This window comes from Melanostigma gelatinosum (assembly GCF_949748355.1).
Source record: "Melanostigma gelatinosum genome assembly, chromosome: 9".
NCBI lineage: Eukaryota > Metazoa > Chordata > Actinopteri > Perciformes > Zoarcidae > Melanostigma > Melanostigma gelatinosum.
Window position 1 is genome coordinate 10,071,682 of NC_136642.1, and position 18,882 is coordinate 10,090,563.

Below are 18,882 nucleotides of genomic sequence, written 5' to 3' on the forward strand. Positions count from 1 at the left end.
AAAAGGAGCGATTAGCAATGAGGGGAGGGAGGAGGGTTAAACTACCGTGCATGTGAAGAGAGGAGCGCGGTGAGAGGAAAAGTAGGCAACGGAGAGTAGGAGGTGGAGGATGGGAGGGAGGAAAGCACCAGCAGAGAGAGACCTACAAAAGAGATTGATTGCGAGAACAGAGGCGGCCAACGAGGCAACATGTGTCAGACAGAATAAGAGGGGGGGGGGACATTATTGTAAATAAACATGCAGCTACAGTCATTGGTGAGGAGAGCTACATTGTTTCTCGTCTGCTAAAGACTGAAATCAGATATGAAGGATCATGCTGTAAGAAAAGGGAAAGAAATTCGAGGAAAATGAAGTGGAGCAGCATGTGGGGTAGTAACACTGTCCGGGCAAGCTGTGACAACCCATTAAACACCGCTGTCCAAACACATGATACAAGCAGACATTCAATGCCGCTTGTAATGATGGCGTAAATTTACTTGACATAACCCAGCTGACACCCAAATCCTTCACACGTTTCTTTGTGTCAGCCTCTGGAGGTTTGTTCAGCACGCAGAGGCCGCTGAGTGACGCAGCTCACAATGAGACAGACAACCGCGTGAATTCTTATCAAAACCAGCTTTACTGAAACACATCTCGATTCTATGCGATTAGATACGTCGTCACTACTTTAGATTGGTGCCAAGTACCAATATCTTAAAAAATAAAATAAAAAATAAAAATAAGTACAAAAAGATTTTAATAAGACAAAATGCAATAAACAGTTACAAATGTAAAACATAATTTCAGATAAAAGGAAGCGACAGAAAGACAAAACAAAGAAGACAGATCAGTTTCTGAGGCGAACTCGTCGAGATGTGCGGGCGATGGGCGTCGTCACTTTAGGGGTCTCACTCTCCGCCATTACAGCATCTGATGAAGATGTACATGAAGATTAGAAATAGATGAAGCAGTCATGGAAAACATCTTTGTTCAGGAATAGTTTGAGCATTTTAACAGAAAGTATTTCAATGAATCCTAAAGATGTAATGAGAATACGCAAAGAAAATCTTCCCCCGATATAAACACCATTCAAAGTCATGTACTCGCCACTTTCTCGATCCCAATGTGATTCGTAGATTGATTTAATCCTTTAAAGCCATTACAGAAATCCCCAGATCTTAGATTAGTGCTGCAGCAATGCACAGCTCCTTTTAGAAGCAGCCGTCCTAAATCCTCTTAGACGCCTCGTGTGGTTCAGCCCAGTGCGCCAAACACTCTGAACTTTGTTGTATTGATCTAAAGTAGATCACTGACTTCTGCCAAAATACTCAAGTCCATTCTACGCATAAGACCAACAGCAGAAACGACTACCGTAGTCGATTGGGAGAGAAAATGTGCGGCTATTTTGATAATCATATTTATTTATAATTATTTATTTCTAAATTAGATTTTCTATATGAGTGTGTTGCTTCTCTACATCTTGTGTGATTGTAACTGAATATCTTTGCGTTTGGACGGATGGTCAGCCAAAATGAATGAGAATTTAATTGGAAGAAGAATCCTTAAAAGCTATTTTCACTATGAATGATTCCACTTATGGATTAATGAAGTGGCTGCACTCACCCTCTTCATCATCCTCCTCCTCCTCCTCCTCATCACTGCTGAAGGTGATCACGGGTTTCTTGGACTTGCGAGACTTCTGAGGCGTCACAAAACTGTCATCGCTGCAGCCAGAAACTGATGGCTTTGCTTGACCTGTAACTAAAATCAGAAAATGTTGGTCAGAGATTCTATCTTCATGTTGTTTCTATCTGCACACAACAGGAACCCTGAATTAAAGTCTATGACCACCGACCTCTCTTCGTCCTCGCTCGGCCTCTGGTGGTCAGAGGTGTACGCGTGACCGTCTTCTCAGAGGATCCTCCTCCTTTTGGGTTCTCCTCTTCCATCTCAGGACTCTCCACATTCTCCAGCCCCCGCGTGTGAACCGCCGTCAGACGCTTCTCAAACTCATCTACCTGGGCCTGGGGACACAAAGTGGCCGTCAGTAAACACAAAGATCACATCAATTTAATAAAAAAGAATCTCCTTTTATGCAACACCTTGAACTGGACTTTGGCTCCACGGCGGAGCTTGGCGGTGATGGACAGCAGAGGCTGGTAGACTCCAGGCTCCGTTAACTTGTCGCTGTAACACTCCCAGCATTCCTGCAGCCTCTTAAAACCGCGCTCACACATGGACAGCAGAGACAGAGACAGGGCCAAGTCGCACCACTGACGCTCCGTCCTGAGAGGGAAGCAGAACGAGAGTCGGAGGAATTAAGAGACGAAACCTGATCACGAACTATGTGAAATGCATAACAATTCTAGCTCCTCAACATAAGAACTCATTCATGAATGCGACTTTGCCCTGACATTTGGACCAAATCTTATTTTCCGGGAACCTCTCGTATCTAAATTCATTTTGCCATTGTGTAATAGAAAACGTCCTTCCTTAGAGTATGGGTGAAGCATGAGTCAGCGGCAGACTGCAGACTGGCCCGACTAATGGGTCCGTATACAATCCCAAACCATACGGGAAGAATGAGTGAATACAATGTCAGAGTGGAGGTGAACGGCTCCGTGAAGGAAAGATACGTTTATTGGTAAAGCACCGTTGGGCAAATCAAAGTGATTTCTGCTTTTGCACAAAAGGAATAAAACAAAATACAACATAAGATTAAAAAAATAAAATAAAAAAGAAAACACAGCGCAAGATATGAATAAATAAGGTTAAAGGACAAAAATCAATTCATGTATGATTCCAAATACCGGTACTCTGAATTGAGTCACAACTTCTTTTCACAAAAGAACCTAGATATCGGCCAGTAATCCTTCACAACAAAGGATTCATTAAAATGCTGACCTGATGTACAATAAAAAAACGGGGTGTTAAAAGTCTTCATTGCAAACTTAAAGGACCGTATTTTGTGAAGGGCTGAAGATTGAAATGTAAGAATTATTTGATTGCCACCAGTTATAAAGTGTGAAGATAAAGTGTGTTGGTGGGCACAACTGTACGAGGCAGTCGGTCCATGCCCAGTGAGAGAAAGAGGAATTAGAAGTGGGGCAATGACCCTCTGTCATTCCTGAACATGTCGCGCTTTAATGGTTGATCTCTCTTCCCACACTGAAAAACTCATTGCTCACTCAGCCACCCCTGCATTTTACGCAAATTAAATACTTCAAGGCAGAATCAGAAGTGAGGGAAACAAAGGAAATAAATAAATAAAACAGCAGGTGAGAGGTGTGGAGATGTACTCACTTGGCAGTCCTAAAGCGCTGGCACAGTTTCTCTACGAGCGACTCGGTCTGCCTTTCCTTAGTGATGTAGGAGAACAACTGTCTGAAAACACACAGGCAACACAATACAGCATCTAAACAAAAAGAGCCCAAAATAGCAAAGCTGTCAACTTTCCCCTCGAAAGCTTCTTGGACAAGTCACAAACTCTTTCCCGGGCCTGCCGAGTGCTGCTCAGAACGGTCAAATCCTCAGTGGACGAATGCAGCAAAGGGGATGAGACGGACACCGAAAGAACATGAAACTCACTTCATGATGGTGTTGAAGTCCTCCGAGGTCATGCCTCTCTCTGGGTCAGACAGGCGGCTGATGATATCTGGGAGCAGGTTGTAGATGGCATTGTCCTGATGGGCAACGCCAAGAGTTAAAAACCGTCCCAATTATTCAGGCACCATTAAAAGTTATGGATGTGTGTACGCGTACCTTGGAGGCCAGCTCGTTGAAGAAGTTCAGGGCCAGACTGGTGATATGAGCTTCTGGGTCAATTAGCAGCACGGCCACTTCGCTGACTTGGCCTTTCACCTTCAGCACATCTTTAAGCACCAACTGAGTCAGAACTGTCACAGCCGTCTGCCTCACTGACGGAACCTCGTCACTGAGCCTAGAGGAGACGAGGACGTGAAATCACTGGGCGATTCATTTTCTACAGCTTCGGTCCCGATGATGGTGCGAGACCTATTTTCCTCAATCAGCTGCTTACTGTGTCAGTGTGTTTGGGGGCTTTAAGGCATCATCAAAGACGTTGCACGTCATCACTCCAAAACACACATTTTAACTTGTATGGTTGAGAAGAAATAAACATCAACAGTCATTAGGATACATCCTCTGGGAAACATGAATGTCTGGACAATATTTGCCAATCCATCCGGAGGATGTTGAAATTTTTAACTGGTTCAGTTAAAAGTTCAGTTTTGTGGCAGGAAAGGGAAATTCAGGGGATCATCAAAGTCAGTGTGTATCAGCCTCGGGGCACCATGAATGTCTAACCATTCAATCATTGAGATATTTCAGTCTGGACCAACGCTGTGGGAGGAGACAAAACATAAATAAATCCTAATTTAGATTCACTCTCACCCAAAACCACGGAACAAAGAAACTCATTAACAGTTTCTCGGTCGTGACAGAGCAGGACTCCTGGCAGAGCATCAGACACTTGAACATGGAAATTCCACAAGCCAATGGAAGGAGCTTGCAACTGCGACGAAGCGGGGTAATTAACTCTTAATACGCTTATCAGGAGGCTCCAGGGGAGCAGCTCAGAAAACAGTGGCGGTGCCGTGTGTGGGAGACAATTAGGGAACGCCATGCAACGCTTATCAGGTAAAAAACACGAGGGCAATGAGGCCTTATAAATAAACAGTGTTTTACACATTCAAAACAAGTCGGCGTGAGCATTATCAACCATTATAATTAAAACTGCACTTCATCAAACTGAGAAACTGCAGCTTTTAAGTTGGCTATAAGGAAATATGGTAGAGAGCAGCAAGTGTTTGTAACATGAAAGCGTACCTACAGGCTAAAACCAAGTAGAACCGTAGACTTCACCCGAAATTATTCCCTTCTGCTCACCCAACCGCTCTGTGTAATTACAACACACTCGTCATTGGTTCTAGTAACAATTGCAACACTAGTAATTAAGTTGCTCGTTGTCTAAAAGTACCCTCGCCTGAGGCGGTCAGAGGCTCCTCCCCAGTTCACGTGTGGGGGTGGGTTCAGGAGACAAAACGTATCATTTGGTGTTGGTGAACACAGATCTAAAGAGTTAGTTTCTCCCATTAAAAGAAAAAAGTTGTGATGGGAACAGTAAACTTTTCCCATCATGTGGCTCAGTGGAGCACAGTGACAGCAGCGGCTGAGAGGAACGACACACTGAGACGTGGTGGTGGGATCCGGATGAAGTGTACAAGCTCAGGGGGGGGGGGGGGGGGCACTCACAGTACACCCACTCAGCTGAGCAGTCAGGCGTAGCCTATCCTTATGTTGGGTGAACAAAAACAACAAGCGAACCTAGGGATATTGTGATGATGTCCATCTAATTGGAAGATTAGCTGCTCCTGTGACAAATTCATTTTATATCACGAAGCTCATTTTAAAAAGGTCGACTCCATCCGCGTTCTTTTCCAGATTTTCAAAGGAAAACAGCCACTCAGTGACTTGGTTACCAAAGTAAGCTAATCAATAAAGTTATCAACGATGTGAATAATAGCCGAGTCAACGTTAGCCGTGCCAAGTTTGGAGATAACTTCTAGTTACTGTAGGAGATACACCATCTATAGTCCATATGTACTACAACGTCATAATGTCGAAACAGACATCATGGTAAACGTTTTTAGAAGGGTTTGGGGGGGAAAATAGCATTTCGACACTAAAAAAACATGATGTACTTCATCAAAATGTGAACGTTTGGATTTCAACACCACTGGGAAGCTACAGAATGACAGAACCCTAATAATAGACCACCCATCCTGTAATTGAACTCGCCATTACCTGGCATAGAGATTGTGAGTCCAGGGCTCCAAAATGTTTGGAAAGCGGACGGTGAGATCTCCCAGGGCTATCATGCCATTGGCCCTGACCACAGGGAGAGCGGAGCGCTCCAGCACGGTAAACATGAGACGGATGTTTTCTTCACACACCGACGGGCTGATAGAAGAGAAAGAAATCACGGCATTAAAGGTTACTTCAACAAGTCAGGTCAGTTTGTTTAGAGGAAAAGTTCTGAAGAAAAGTCATATATTTAGGGTTGCAACAGACTAATATTTCCATCACGCTTAAGAGTTTATTCAGTGGTCATTGTTGGCTCTACAACAGTGATACATTTCCCAAAGTTGACATGCAAACAGTTCTACAATAAATCCTACTTTGACAAAGGTTATAATGTTCATGTGAACTGTCCCGCCTTGCACAGCAGCAAACGGGCAATATGTTTTTACCTTATCATCATGTACTGAGAGAGCGCCAGACAGGCAGCAGTGGTGAGCTGTGGGTGGGAGTAGCGTCCTGGGGAGCTGCAGACTCTCACCAGCAGGGGAAGGAATGCAGACAGCAGGTTCTCCTCTAGACAGACAAGATGTTTAATAGATGAAAAATCGATGTGAACCATGAAAATATTTGGCACAACCAAGTGATTTATTATGAATATACAATTGAATTTTAATTCCATAGCTCCATATGCTGTCAATTCTAGTTCTGAGAGAGAACATTGCCATGTGTGCATCTCCAGCTGAGGTCTTTCTCACCAGCGAGTAATTCAGTCTCGCAGATCTTTCTGATGAGTTCAGCCTCCGTATCTTCAGCAGAGGCACCCATCATCCCCAGCTCCTCCATAGCGCTCTCATTGGCTGCTTGCTGTTGGAAAAACCGAAGAGAGCTTTAACAAACAGACATCTCCCACGATGACTTGTAGGAATATGTTGAGAGAGAGAAGGGGCCGAGTTGAAGCACACTGCTGATGGTGCAGTCATTCGAATTTCGGTCTCACTGCAGCTTAATTGTGACACTAAGACACCAATACTTAAGTGATATTGTTTTAAAGTAAGAAACGCTGACAATAGGTGTGAAATGTGGCGACAATAGAGACACGTTTTTACAGGAGAATGTATCAAAACTACTGAAACTCTTTTCAAATCACTCACGCCACATTTTGCAGAAATAATGACATTAAAACTCTCGTCCAAGCGGAGTAAACCATGTGACATCAGAGGTTCTGTCTCTGGTTATTCTGAGAGAAAAACAACAAAAATGTCTCAAGCTAATTAAGATTTGTGTTGTCTGATGAGATGAACAATTATGAGCCATCACTCTGTCACAAGAATGAATCTAGTCAAGCCATCCTGCTGAGACTCATTTTCACCACTGAGGGGGCTGTTTCAGCTTCCATGTAATATCAAAGTATCTGCAAAGTACTTTTTAAAACTCTAGTATGAACTGAAATAAAGCTGAAACATATGCTAATTTCTTGATTAACGGATACATGTATTTTGTCTATAAAATGCCATAACATTCTCCAGAGCCCAAGGAAACATTACAATTGTTTTTGTCGAGGAAAAAGCCTAAAAATCAAAGATCCAGTCAATCACAGAAAAAAAGCAACAAATCCTCACATTAGAGGGCCAGGAACCATCAGATTAATTAACGGTTAATCGATTATCAAAATAGTTGTCAATTAACAAATCAACTAATTATTTTAATTGATCAAATTCACCTTTACATTGAGCCACACAAAATTACCTAAAATCTATTATTGAACAATCAGGTCATCTCCCATTCAGCCAATATACTACTTCCATTGAAGGGCATTGTTTTATACTCCTGTGTAAAAGTGTACTATGTATTACTATACAGCCTCATTACCGTAGCTTTGCTGGGCAGAACCTTCTCCTGCCTCTCCTCCGTCTCTCCTCTCCTCCTTCGCAGCTCAGCGCTGACACTGCGCTCGAGGTGAGACACCTGCCAAAAAGCCACGCAGCCACACAGAGACAACAGCTGCGCCAGACACACGCAGTTCACTGCAGGAGAGAGACACATGTGGTTACGAGCATGCTGGGCACGTTACACTGAGTCAATGTGGACCAAAGAGACTCACCTTGTTCACTGGACTCTTGAGAGCCATCTTGCATTTGGCTGGCGTCCTTATTGACCTCGCCACCTTCTGCAATCTGATCTAGTAAGAGGCGAGCGCTGCGCTGGAGCAGCCGGGAGCACAGCTGGTCAGGGGACTCGGCCAGGAAGTAGAGGAGACGGACAGCTTGCTCCATGAAGCTCTGCCAATAAGGGTCTTCCATCACCACACCTGGAGCAGTCGGGTCAGAGGGAGAGACCAGCGTGAAGTGGTGAACGCTAAGACGAACAAATCCCTCAACAAAGGGCACATGTGTCTGCGTTTACCTTCCGCGATGGCCTGTGTGAGGCAGGTGAAGAGCTGATGGTCCTGTGGCAGTCTGAATGGAGCACCTTTTGATTGCTGGTGGAGATAATGCAGCAGATGTTCACATGGTGTTCAAGCCCTTTACATGTTCACGTTCAAAGCTCTGATTGAATTTGAAAACATTTTAAGCAAGAAAGAAATGTGAATCTAATTCATCAGATTGAATACGGTTTCACTAAACCAACTTTCTTTAATAAATATAACTCGTCGGTGTCGTCAACACACATTGCAGCGCTTGCTGTCTGTGTGCTGTAAAGAAGATCCGACATTTAACACAATTGTCTATTGTGTGTGTTTACGCGTGTAGTCCCGCCTGGCTGGCGGACCCCTTCACACAGATTTCAGCAGATTCTACAAATATTTTAATAGCCTACAAATAATATTAGTGTAGTTAATAGTTATCTGCAACTGTGCAGAAAAAACTGGTTCAAACAGAATGAATAGAGAAAAAAAAAGGCCAAAAACTAAAGTTGTGCAGCATTTGAATGTCGATTTAGAATTTGAACGCCAACGTTATGGACGAAGCTTCAAACTACTTTGGTGCAGCCCTATGTCAGTTTCTCAGTCCTCAAAGTTATGGTTGGATGCAACTACAACAAATTTTACAAAAAACGTCATGAAATATGAAGCTGATAAAACAATGTTGAGTATGTTTTTAAGGCTAAACGTTGGGTTTTAAAATCTCTACTTGTAGAAGAGAAGATTTTCGACTCAATCAACGCGCTCAGGTGAACGTGGCCCTCTGGTCATTAGGACCAGCTTAGAGGCAGATCATGACTCCTGTCTCCTTATCATGACTCCTGTCTCCTTACCCTGACGTGGTCCGTGATGCTGCAGGTGGTGAGGACGGCATCTCTGGCCAGAAGAAAGTCTTCAGTCACTTTTTCTCCCAGAGCCACGGAACAAAGAGTGTCCAGATTACTGAGGACCACCTCCCTCTCTGCCCTGTTGGATTCGCATAAATACAAAAAAAAAAAAAAAAATACATTTTATATTTTCTCAATGATCATATGATTATGCAAAGCGAGGTAACAACATCTCTGCCCTACATCACCCCAGCCACTGTGTGCTGGCCTTGCCAGTGCTCGGCTGCTGCCCAGATAATGCGTGCAGGATGGTTAGGAGAAGCACAGACGATTTAATAGGTTACGAATGCTGCCGGCTGGATGAAGAGAGGCAGCAGTGTGGGTGGACTGCAGATATACTCTTAACTCACTCTTCCCTGCAGCTGTGTCAGTCTTTGAGGTAGATTGAGGGGGAACATAAAAAAAAAAAAGTCTATATATAACATATATAGCGAAATGCACTGGCAAGGAGCCTAGTTATATGGTCGTGACTTAGATTACAATGAAGAGCCGAGGCTGAGCGTGTATTCTGACTAATGAGATTTGCTGAATGTGGAGTAGCTGAAGCACCAACATGTAAAAGGACGCGCCTCTACAGAGGAATACAGCAGATTTTACATCATTTTTTTAAACCGTTTAACTGAACTTTAACACAAAACTACAATGAAATAAGATAAAACTAATTCCTGTCCATTCTAATAAAATGCACAAGGTTCAGAGCGCAAACATATTGAACTTTTTCAGCTCTAGATACAAGCAAAAAACAAGCAAAAAAAAACCCCCAGTTGACATCGGCATTAAAGGTTTTGCCATGAAATTGTCTCATGTCGGTAGTTCTTTCATTGAAGGTCTGCAGTGTATTATTAAAAAGAAAAAAAACACAAAACAAGCTTTAGGCCTCGAGTAAATATTTCTGAGAAGCCATGTGACTGTAACTTCCACATTAAATTTAGATTCAACGAACATGTGAGCAATTGAACACAAACTAAGTTGACTTTTTGTTCAGTTCTGCTGCATTTGTACACAGGTTATCGAGATAGTGATCCAAATACCAGGATGAATGATTCAGAGTACACTACGGGTGACTGGATTTTACATTTCCTTGGATTAAACACAGAAAAAGGGATGCACTGTGACCGATTATACAACTACTGCTTAAGTTACTGAACAGTCACAGTAGGAGGGGCTGAGTTACTTTGGGCTGCACCTTTAAAGCAGAGTGGCATTTCAAGTTAAAACCTCTCATTTAGTGAACTTCTAGGACCCCTTTCTCTCAGCATGGCATTAAAACATTGGTTTCTTAGGAGCGTACTGAAAGTGGCCCCCGTCTTACCGTGCAGCCATACCCAGCAGTAACACTGCAGCTCGCCTTTGTAAGCCGGAAGTTTCTCGTTTGCCGGTAAACCTCTCCCACAAGACCTGCACCACAGTAGACTGGAGATGGCTTCCACTGCCAAAGAACTCCTGCACCTGAAGGAAACACCAGAAGCATGTCACCAGTCTTCATGTTTTATACAAAATACAGGAAACACAAAGTAAATAAAAGTTACACTGCACATTTTATGGCTGGTTCCTTTGAATATTCTATATAGTTGTGTAGTGTAGAAATGATCCATACCAGTGTAATAAAAGTGTTACTCACTATTTCCTCAAGACACTGGATTGTTCCCAGAGATGCATCCACCATCAGCTCAGAGAGACTGTCGACCAGAGTGTGGGCTTTCAGCCTAATGGAAGACGAGAGAGCTACTTTGAGAAGAGAACGCAACACAAAGATTCTACTTGCAGCACAATAATATTACCTGTCATTTTGAGAATGTACACATAATGCAACATAGTAGAGAATCATGTGATTTCATGGCATGTTGTTTTAACTACAGTAACTACTGTTAAGCCAGGCGCCTAAACCTGAAGCGACGTAATCAGAATCCCAACTGTCCCAATTTGTAGAGCTGTACAGAATGTCACTTTTTAACATTCAAGGATTCTATTGAGGGTTTTGAATGAAATATATATAAATGTAATTAACGGAGCGGTTAGATTGCTGCCAGATCGCCTCGTTAATGTGGGTGCGTGCCTCCCTTTGGCGGAGGAGCAAATTGTTTTTTTGACTGCAGTGAAAATGTTTTTGAGAGGCTAAATGACAAATCTGGATTGACGCAATGTCAATAAAGCTCATCTGTTGGACTTTACAACAGCCTGGGGTTTTTGGACAGGTTTGGATCACAACAGACGTAACCAATCCTATGCCAGGTTTGAACGGAATGAACAGACGTGCAAAAAAGTAAAAGCTGCACAGCATTCAATGTTATCAATGGATCTTTTGACAGCCCTACAAATGTATATCAAAATAAATGTAGTATCAGCTGAAATCACATTAAATAGTTAATGTTGGGGCCTTTCATATCGTCATGCATGTGCGAGGTAGTTTCACACACCGGATGGTGTCTCCCTGAGGGTTTAGGTAGAGGCGCCGGTAGGCTTGAACGACGGCATCTTTAATGGCAGCGTCTGTTGACCAGACCAGAGGCAACATCTTCCTCACCCCGATGACAGAGTTGGCAATGCTGAACTCGCACACGGTCACACAAAACTGCACAGCCTCCAGGACCACTGAAACCAAACACTGCTTTTGTCAAACGTCAAAATATGTCTTTGATAAATGATATTGAAACGCACACAGTTGAGTAGGTTTGCACTCTGAGTACTGCCTCTACCTGAAGTGGTTTTCCAGTAGAGCATGGCGTTAATGACAGAGATTGCTCTCTCCACCTGTAAGGCGAAGGTTTCCGTGTCTTTCAGGTACTGCACCAACATCTCTTGTTTCTTCAGCTCCCCATCCTCCTCCTCCTCCTCCTTCTGGGGGGTTGGTGGTAAGTTCTGGCTGAGCTCAGAGGCGTCCTCATCAGAGCCTGAGGAAAACACCAGGTGTTGAATAATGTAAAGTACGGTAAAAAGCAACTACACAGGATTTCAAATAAACCATTTTTACATTGCTGCACGATTAGTCAACACTTCCTGCAGCTGCAGTAATTGGGTTAAATCTATTCTCCGTGAGGCTTTTAGTGCGTATGAGGCAGCGACACAAGTGTTACATCAACAGCACACTAAGGAATAAGCCATTCAATTCTGATTGCCTTTGCACACTAGTCTCATTTTTGCCTTCCGCCAGTATTACAGGGCCAGAGTACATACAATGTATTAAAAATATATAAAGTAAAGACTTGTTGCCTGGGCGTTGGCCCCATGATGTGATCGGCTGGGGTGAATTTAGACTTTTAGAGAAAACCCTGCACATGATGATTAAGGCCGACAGACAGCTAACATTTAGGATGGAACTTGTAATTGTGTTTTTTTGTTCTCTCCGTCTGAACAGATAAGTCTTCAAACAAAGGCTAAAATTTCAAAAGGCAGCACAAACATTTTATGTTCATCAACTGAGTGTACTGATTTCTTTCATGTAATGACTAACATTTTGTAATATAGCAGTGTTTTATGCTCTAAAATAGATCCTCTACTCACATTCATATTTCAAAAAAGACAAATATTGTAGAGGAGCCCGTTTTAATAATTTGAAAGTAAGCAAAAATGTGAAATAAATTTCCTCCAATCGAGAGGAAATGCAAAGAACTGAATATTAAATGTGTTCAATCATGCTTCCATTAGGACTCTCATCAGAGAGCTCTTATGATAGAAACGCATCAGGTGAACCGAGTGGCGGCTTTACCTTTGAATATCAGAGCCAGTGTGTCCATTAAAGTCTCAGGGGTGAGAGTGGACAGAGAAGCAAACATTTCAGATTCAGGGAAGCAGCCGTGGGCTCTGATACAAAGACGCACAGCATTCCTGAAGAGAGGGAAGACAAAAGAAACGTCACGTATATTGTTGGCTCGTTGACAGTGTGGGAGAAAGAACTCCTTGAGGTAGTGACTCACGGTCAACTTTTACCGGGGTCAACACCTGTGATTGGCATCACCTGTATTTGTTGACACGGAGGAACTGAGCAACCTTCACTGCAGTCACTCGGTCGTCCTCTGCCTCCTTGTCCTCCTCCACAGCTTCACTTGTTGGCTCCAGCTCTGCCCTGACAGTGACGAGCAGCTCAGGCTCCATGGCGGCCCACAGCTCGGATGCTTTAATTATCACCACTGCCGGGAGGGAGAGGGAAAGGAAGCTTCAAATTCAATAAGGATGACGCAGGTTAGAGCTACAAAGAAAATGAGGAGGAACAACTGACACAAAAAGGTTACAAATTAAATCAATTAGCAGCAGGAGGACAGAATGGTAAGAGAACTGCTCTTTGGATAAAAATTGAAATTCTATGTTGGGCTCTAGAGAGCCAGCATTTGATCATATTTTGCTATTGTGCCACACTATTCTTATGCTAGCTACACAGTTGTGAGCTAATAAACAAAATGTATTATACAAAACAAGGATGACGTTATGGGCTGTACAGAATAGCTTTATTCATAACGTCAACATTCAAATTCTAAATGCACGATTCTTCTTGTCATTCTGTTTAAACACAGTATTTCTGCACAGTTGCGGATAATTAGGCTACACCATCAGTATCATACCATTTGTAGAATTGTAATTGAAAGGTGGCTGCTTAGGATTGTTTCTGACTCCAAACATTTCATTAACTTCAGAAGCAAACTGTCAAAGTTAAATGGAAAAAAAGGTGTGAAAATGTAAACATTCAAATCAAATTAGGGTTTTAAACAAATGAGTTTCTGAACTTGACCCTCAGATTACCAAAGAAACAACTCACAGCTGACTGAACATTGAAGAGAGCTGGGTGAGCTCCTTGCCTCTCACACATGTACACACACTGTTGGCTGCATACCCGTGATTACTCCTCTAACTTTAAAAAGGACCAAGTAGGGTTGAGCCAAGTCACTGTTGGCAGGCCCTTACAGCACAGCAGGAAGGCTCCTCTGCTCTGCCAAGATTACCTGCCAATAGAGGCAAGAAGAACCCAGCTCTCACTCAGTAAGCTCGTATTCGCCTTGGTCTCATCACTGGGCGACACGTCACAGAGCATAAAGAAAAATAAACTTCTGAGTTCATCCTTACCGGGTGCTTTCCCCTCCAGTTTCTCTTTCATCTCTCTCAGTTTAGTCGTCTCTTTCTCCAGCGGTTTCTTCAGATCCGCACTGCTAAGCTGAAGGAGACGAGAACATATTTCAGTGAGATTGTGAAATCTGAAAAAAAGAAGCCTTTCTGGGTTATCATTAATCGTGTTGCTTCTAGTGACCTTGCAGCTATAGGGGTTGTGTGCGATGAATGCTGCCAACAGCTGGATAGCGCTCTTCACCGCATTGATAGATTTGTCCATCAGTCGCCCCACAGCCAGCTCCATCACCTCACTGTACTTGCACAGGGGCAGTGCCTAAACACACAAAGATTGTGATCGTTACCAAGTGGAGCATTTAACAACATGCATTTACAGATACTCTGTAAGAGAATGAAACATACTTTGCTGTTGACGATGCGTGCGTAGACCTGCAACACACGTGCCCTGACATGGGAATGCGTGTCGTGCAGATGTTCCTGCAGCGTGTCAAAGAAGCGGTCGCGGTCGGCTTTACCGGACTCGTCGAGCCCGTCACCACACAGGACATGTACAAGGATCTCCCCCAGCACCTCACACACAGCGACGCGCATTGTGTGGCTCTGGAAAACAGTAGGAAGCGGGGAATAAGTCAGCTTCTAATCTTGTGTCAGTAACATAATAATATTAATCATCGACTCTTTAGTGAGGATTTCTGTGTCTTGGCAAATCTTGCAAGAATGATGCATTAAAACTACTTGGGTGAATTAAATTGACTTGAGTATATAAACACATTACTTTGTCTCCAGTTGAGTTTCTGAACTCTGCCCTCAGATTACCAAAGAAGCAACTCATTGCTAACTGAACAGCAAAGAGAGCTGGGTGAACTCCTTGCCTCTTACACATGCGCGCGCACACACAGACACACACAACAAACACACTGTCAGCTTCATCCCAGCAATTACTCTGCTGTGACTTTAGAGGAATAATTTGGGTTGAGCCAAGTCACTGTAGGCAGGCCCTTACAGCAGAGCAGGAATGCTCCCCTGCACTGCCAAGATTACCTGCCAATAAAAAGCAAGAAGAACCCAGCTCTCCTTCAGTAAGCTCGTATTCGCCTTGGTCTCATCACTGGGCAACATGTCAACTGAACAGGAGGAAAAATAAACATAAGCTATGTGTGGAAGGGACTCTGAAGAATTGCAGAGTTTGTGCTTTTTCTTCTGGTTTCTTGTGCCAGTATGGCAACACTCATCAAGTCCTCAATGAGGGGCGATGCATTGTGCCACTATAACAGCAAACATTGCACCCGAGCAACAGAACATAGACCAAATAAAACAGCAGGAATTCACACATTATTTTTCTTTTGAGGGTCACTTCATAGTGAACGCAAACTCGAACATGGAGACTATCTTAAATGTAATTGGATGCTGTCATGTGTGAAAATATTACTACAAATGGTCTGTTACTCTGTGATGCCATTGTAGCACATTCCTGTTGACATCGAGCTAACATTACTGTACAAGCTAATCACAACAAAGGAAAATTAAATTGAATTACAGCTCAGTCATCCTCAGACTGGCAAACTACCCAAACCGTTACACAGAAAGTCTTGAAGGGGACAAAGAAGTGTTTGTAGGGAACGGGATGTCCCAACATCATTATTATATACACGTTCATGTCAGATAATTGTCACAGCTAACTGCTATTAATACTCCTGTAATGATTCAATGTTAGCAGGATGAACATGTTCGGGTATTCAGTACCTCTCCTTCCAGGTGTGTGATGAGCACACTAATATTGGGGATCATTAATTCGGGCACCAGGGCGCCGAGTTCTGCAATGAAGGAAGAAAAAGCTTTGACCCCCGACGCCTCTCTAGCCAGCTCCTCGCTTGACCTCTGACCAATCTCCCTGAAGGAATGGGGTAAAAGAAAAAGGTATGAATTTCCAAACATGATTATTTGCAACCAAAGATTAGATCAGATTAACAAAGAGGATTATTTGTTGTAAACTCAATATGCACAGAAATTATGCATACTGACCTTATAACTTCTCCTATGATCGCTCTGACTCCATATTCTGTGCTCCACACAGACACGGCCTGAGCAAACACGGACGACAACTGCTCAAAGTGTTGTAGCAACTGGATCACCTTTACACTTGCACCTGTAAGAGTTAAGAGAGGGTATAAACTAACATCTAAAAGTATGCTGAACAGCAATAGGTCTTGTAATGATTGATTATACATATTTATGAAACTGCACGGGTTGACATGCTCCCTCATTTATAACTATCGCTCACAATTTCAGCATTTGACTGCGAGACTAACCCAGAAGGTGGTTGTACTTCTTGATTAGCACTCCCAGTAGATGGATTATACAATCTCTGGTGGGTTTGCTCTTGACATGGCTGATGGTTGGGTTCTCAAGTAGTTTATAGCAACAGCAGGTCACACAACTAAGAGACGAAAGGGACAAAACAAAGACTACAAAAGTTTGTTCATGTTGACATTAAATGAAGCAACTGAACACGACCATCTAACCTTTTTAGGTTTGGTGTCAAGAAAACGTAATTTTTATTTACGCTCCAATGTTATCAGTGCCAGGTAAAGATTCTAAGAAAAAAGTAGTAAATGACACAAACTAACTGAATAAAGACAGCTACGTCTGACACTGTACTCTTGCCCAGAGCGCCTTAATCAGCTGGGTACCTGATGAACTCTTCCTCTACCAGGGAGAGGCTCCAGAGGGAACGGATGTCCAGCTGGAGGAGCTGGACGAGGGCCTGCAGAACCTTCTCCCTCTCGCTGTCCCATTGTAGCAGTCCTTCTCCGCCGCCTTTGCCCTTTTTGCCACTCTGTGTGACAGACAAAAACCTGTTGAGCCCAACAGATACTCAACTCAAAAGCTACACAAACCATAAAATTGACCATTGAAGTTAATGTTCATTATGTGCCCTCAGGTTACCAAAGAATGTAGTTCATTATTGCCAAACCAACTACAGATTATAGCCTCTTGCCAGCTGATACATATACATTTATACAGCAACACATACAGAGACAAACAAACATCCGCACATTGTCTGATATCTCCTACCTGACCTGTCCCATTGCTCTTGGGGGGCCGAGGTTATCGAAGATAACAAGTTAACTGTGGTTGGGCCCTTACAGTGGTGCAATAAAACTCCACCAAACCACCAAGATTACCCATCTAACAGCAGGCTAGAAGCAACAATCTCTTGGTCTGACCGGATCATCAAACTTGCCGCGATATCATCATGCGGGCATTTAAAATTGTTTAACATAGCAAAAAGTACCAGTCATAGACACTGGCAAAGTGGATTTCTATTATACCCATACCTTCCCAGGTGCCGTGACAATACTCTGTCTGTAGGAGTCACTCTCAAAGGTCTCTGTGAGTTTGCAGAGCAGGTAGACACTCATTTTAACTGCATTAAGATTCTCTTTGCGCTCTGCAGCTGGGAAGGAGGTGGACACGAGAAGCGCTGGCAGGGAAGCAGCCAAGCCACTAACCACTGAGGGAAAAAAAAACTGACAAAATGTTATCACTTCATACCACAGTTGTATTGTTTATTGAAACGCAGAAACATGAAAAAAAGCTCTAACCTTGTACTAGTAATTCCAAAGTATCCTCTTTCACACCCAGATCCACTGAGCGGCATTGCCTTAAAACAGAAAACAGCAGTTTTGTACCCATGCCGTTCTTAACAACAATAACCATAGCCAGCTATTTATTATCACTGCTTACTGTAGCACGCTGTAGCCTGTGTCAAAGTGTTCCAGTATACACATGGGCCCCTGGCTTCTCAATGCAGCCTTAAATTCTGTGTGGAAGAGAGACAGAAACCGGTCACAAACACACCAGCCCCATTGAGAACATCTCCACAACGTGAACCAGCTACTTACTACTGAGATGGTGCGGCAGCTGTTTTGGGGACACCACATCCTGAACGACGTACTGGTTGATCCCACCACTCTTCACCAGGTCGCCCACGCACATGGGCACAAAAAAGTCGCACGACATCCCTGGGTCAAGAACAAACAAAGAAACATTACATTCGATTTTTAGCATTTCAGTTCCAATTTATCGTTGACCTGTAGCGTTAACTACATAAGTTAACATAGATAGTTAGCCAAGTAACGTCAGTATTTTCGACCACCATAATAACTCACAACAAGCTACATTTCACGACTTCATTCTAACCTGCCAGCTAATATTATTCAATATGACTGATTTAGAACAAGTGACATCGTATTTCTATCATGCAAACATTACTGGTTTGTTGTGAATCAAACTAGCCAGACAAACAACTAGCGCTACTGCTAGCAAAGTTAGCATACTAGCTAGCTGCTAACTGCGTAGCATCACTTGTTGGCTGTAACTTTATTTCTTAACTGAAACGAGTGCAGTTACACTTAGCTAACAACTCTGTTTTTAATAAGTTACACCGATAACGCTCACCCGAGAAGGCTGCAGTCCCTCTATCCACGATGACGATCCTCTGAAGACTAACGTGTGGTCTGCTCTCTCCGCCGCTCACGAGCTGTTTGACTCCGCAGCTTTTCAAACTTTATTTGGATATCGCGCCAAAGCGGTGAAGTTCTTACGTCACACGTTGCCAGTGTGTTTTTATACAGCACCGCCACCTACAGGATGACTATGGCCACTACAACACGATGGAGGCAGAAATATATAAATCACAGAAAAAGGACCACA

General features: G+C 43.2%; 1 protein-coding gene across 2 annotated transcripts; it reads right to left on the reverse strand.

Annotated features, from left to right (window-relative positions):
• Positions 1 to 638: 638 nt before the first annotated feature.
• ncapd2 (non-SMC condensin I complex, subunit D2) lies at positions 639 to 18,726 on the reverse strand. Of its 2 annotated transcripts, XM_079274836.1 has the most exons (32): positions 18,628 to 18,726; positions 18,072 to 18,191; positions 17,914 to 17,989; positions 17,772 to 17,830; positions 17,505 to 17,680; positions 16,857 to 17,002; positions 16,476 to 16,603; positions 16,189 to 16,312; positions 15,910 to 16,057; positions 14,569 to 14,766; positions 14,348 to 14,482; positions 14,167 to 14,254; positions 13,067 to 13,238; positions 12,818 to 12,936; positions 11,808 to 12,002; positions 11,529 to 11,703; positions 10,733 to 10,817; positions 10,424 to 10,560; positions 9,058 to 9,190; positions 8,206 to 8,281; positions 7,904 to 8,110; positions 7,672 to 7,826; positions 6,558 to 6,666; positions 6,252 to 6,375; positions 5,806 to 5,961; positions 3,742 to 3,919; positions 3,568 to 3,662; positions 3,283 to 3,363; positions 2,082 to 2,265; positions 1,835 to 2,003; positions 1,603 to 1,740; positions 639 to 909 (listed from the first exon to the last, which is right to left on the reverse strand). In XM_079274836.1, the coding sequence occupies exons 2-32, from the start codon at positions 18,187 to 18,189 to the stop codon at positions 827 to 829; spliced, it is 4,167 nt and encodes a 1,388-aa protein (XP_079130962.1). In that variant the 5' UTR covers positions 18,190 to 18,191; positions 18,628 to 18,726; the 3' UTR covers positions 639 to 826. The 2 variants fall into 2 exon arrangements, with proteins under 2 accessions (XP_079130962.1, XP_079130963.1); XM_079274837.1 differs by lacking the exons at positions 639 to 909; positions 1,603 to 1,740; positions 1,835 to 2,003 and having other exon boundaries at positions 2,135 to 2,265; positions 3,283 to 3,338.
• Between the last annotated feature and the right edge of the window lie 156 nt (positions 18,727 to 18,882).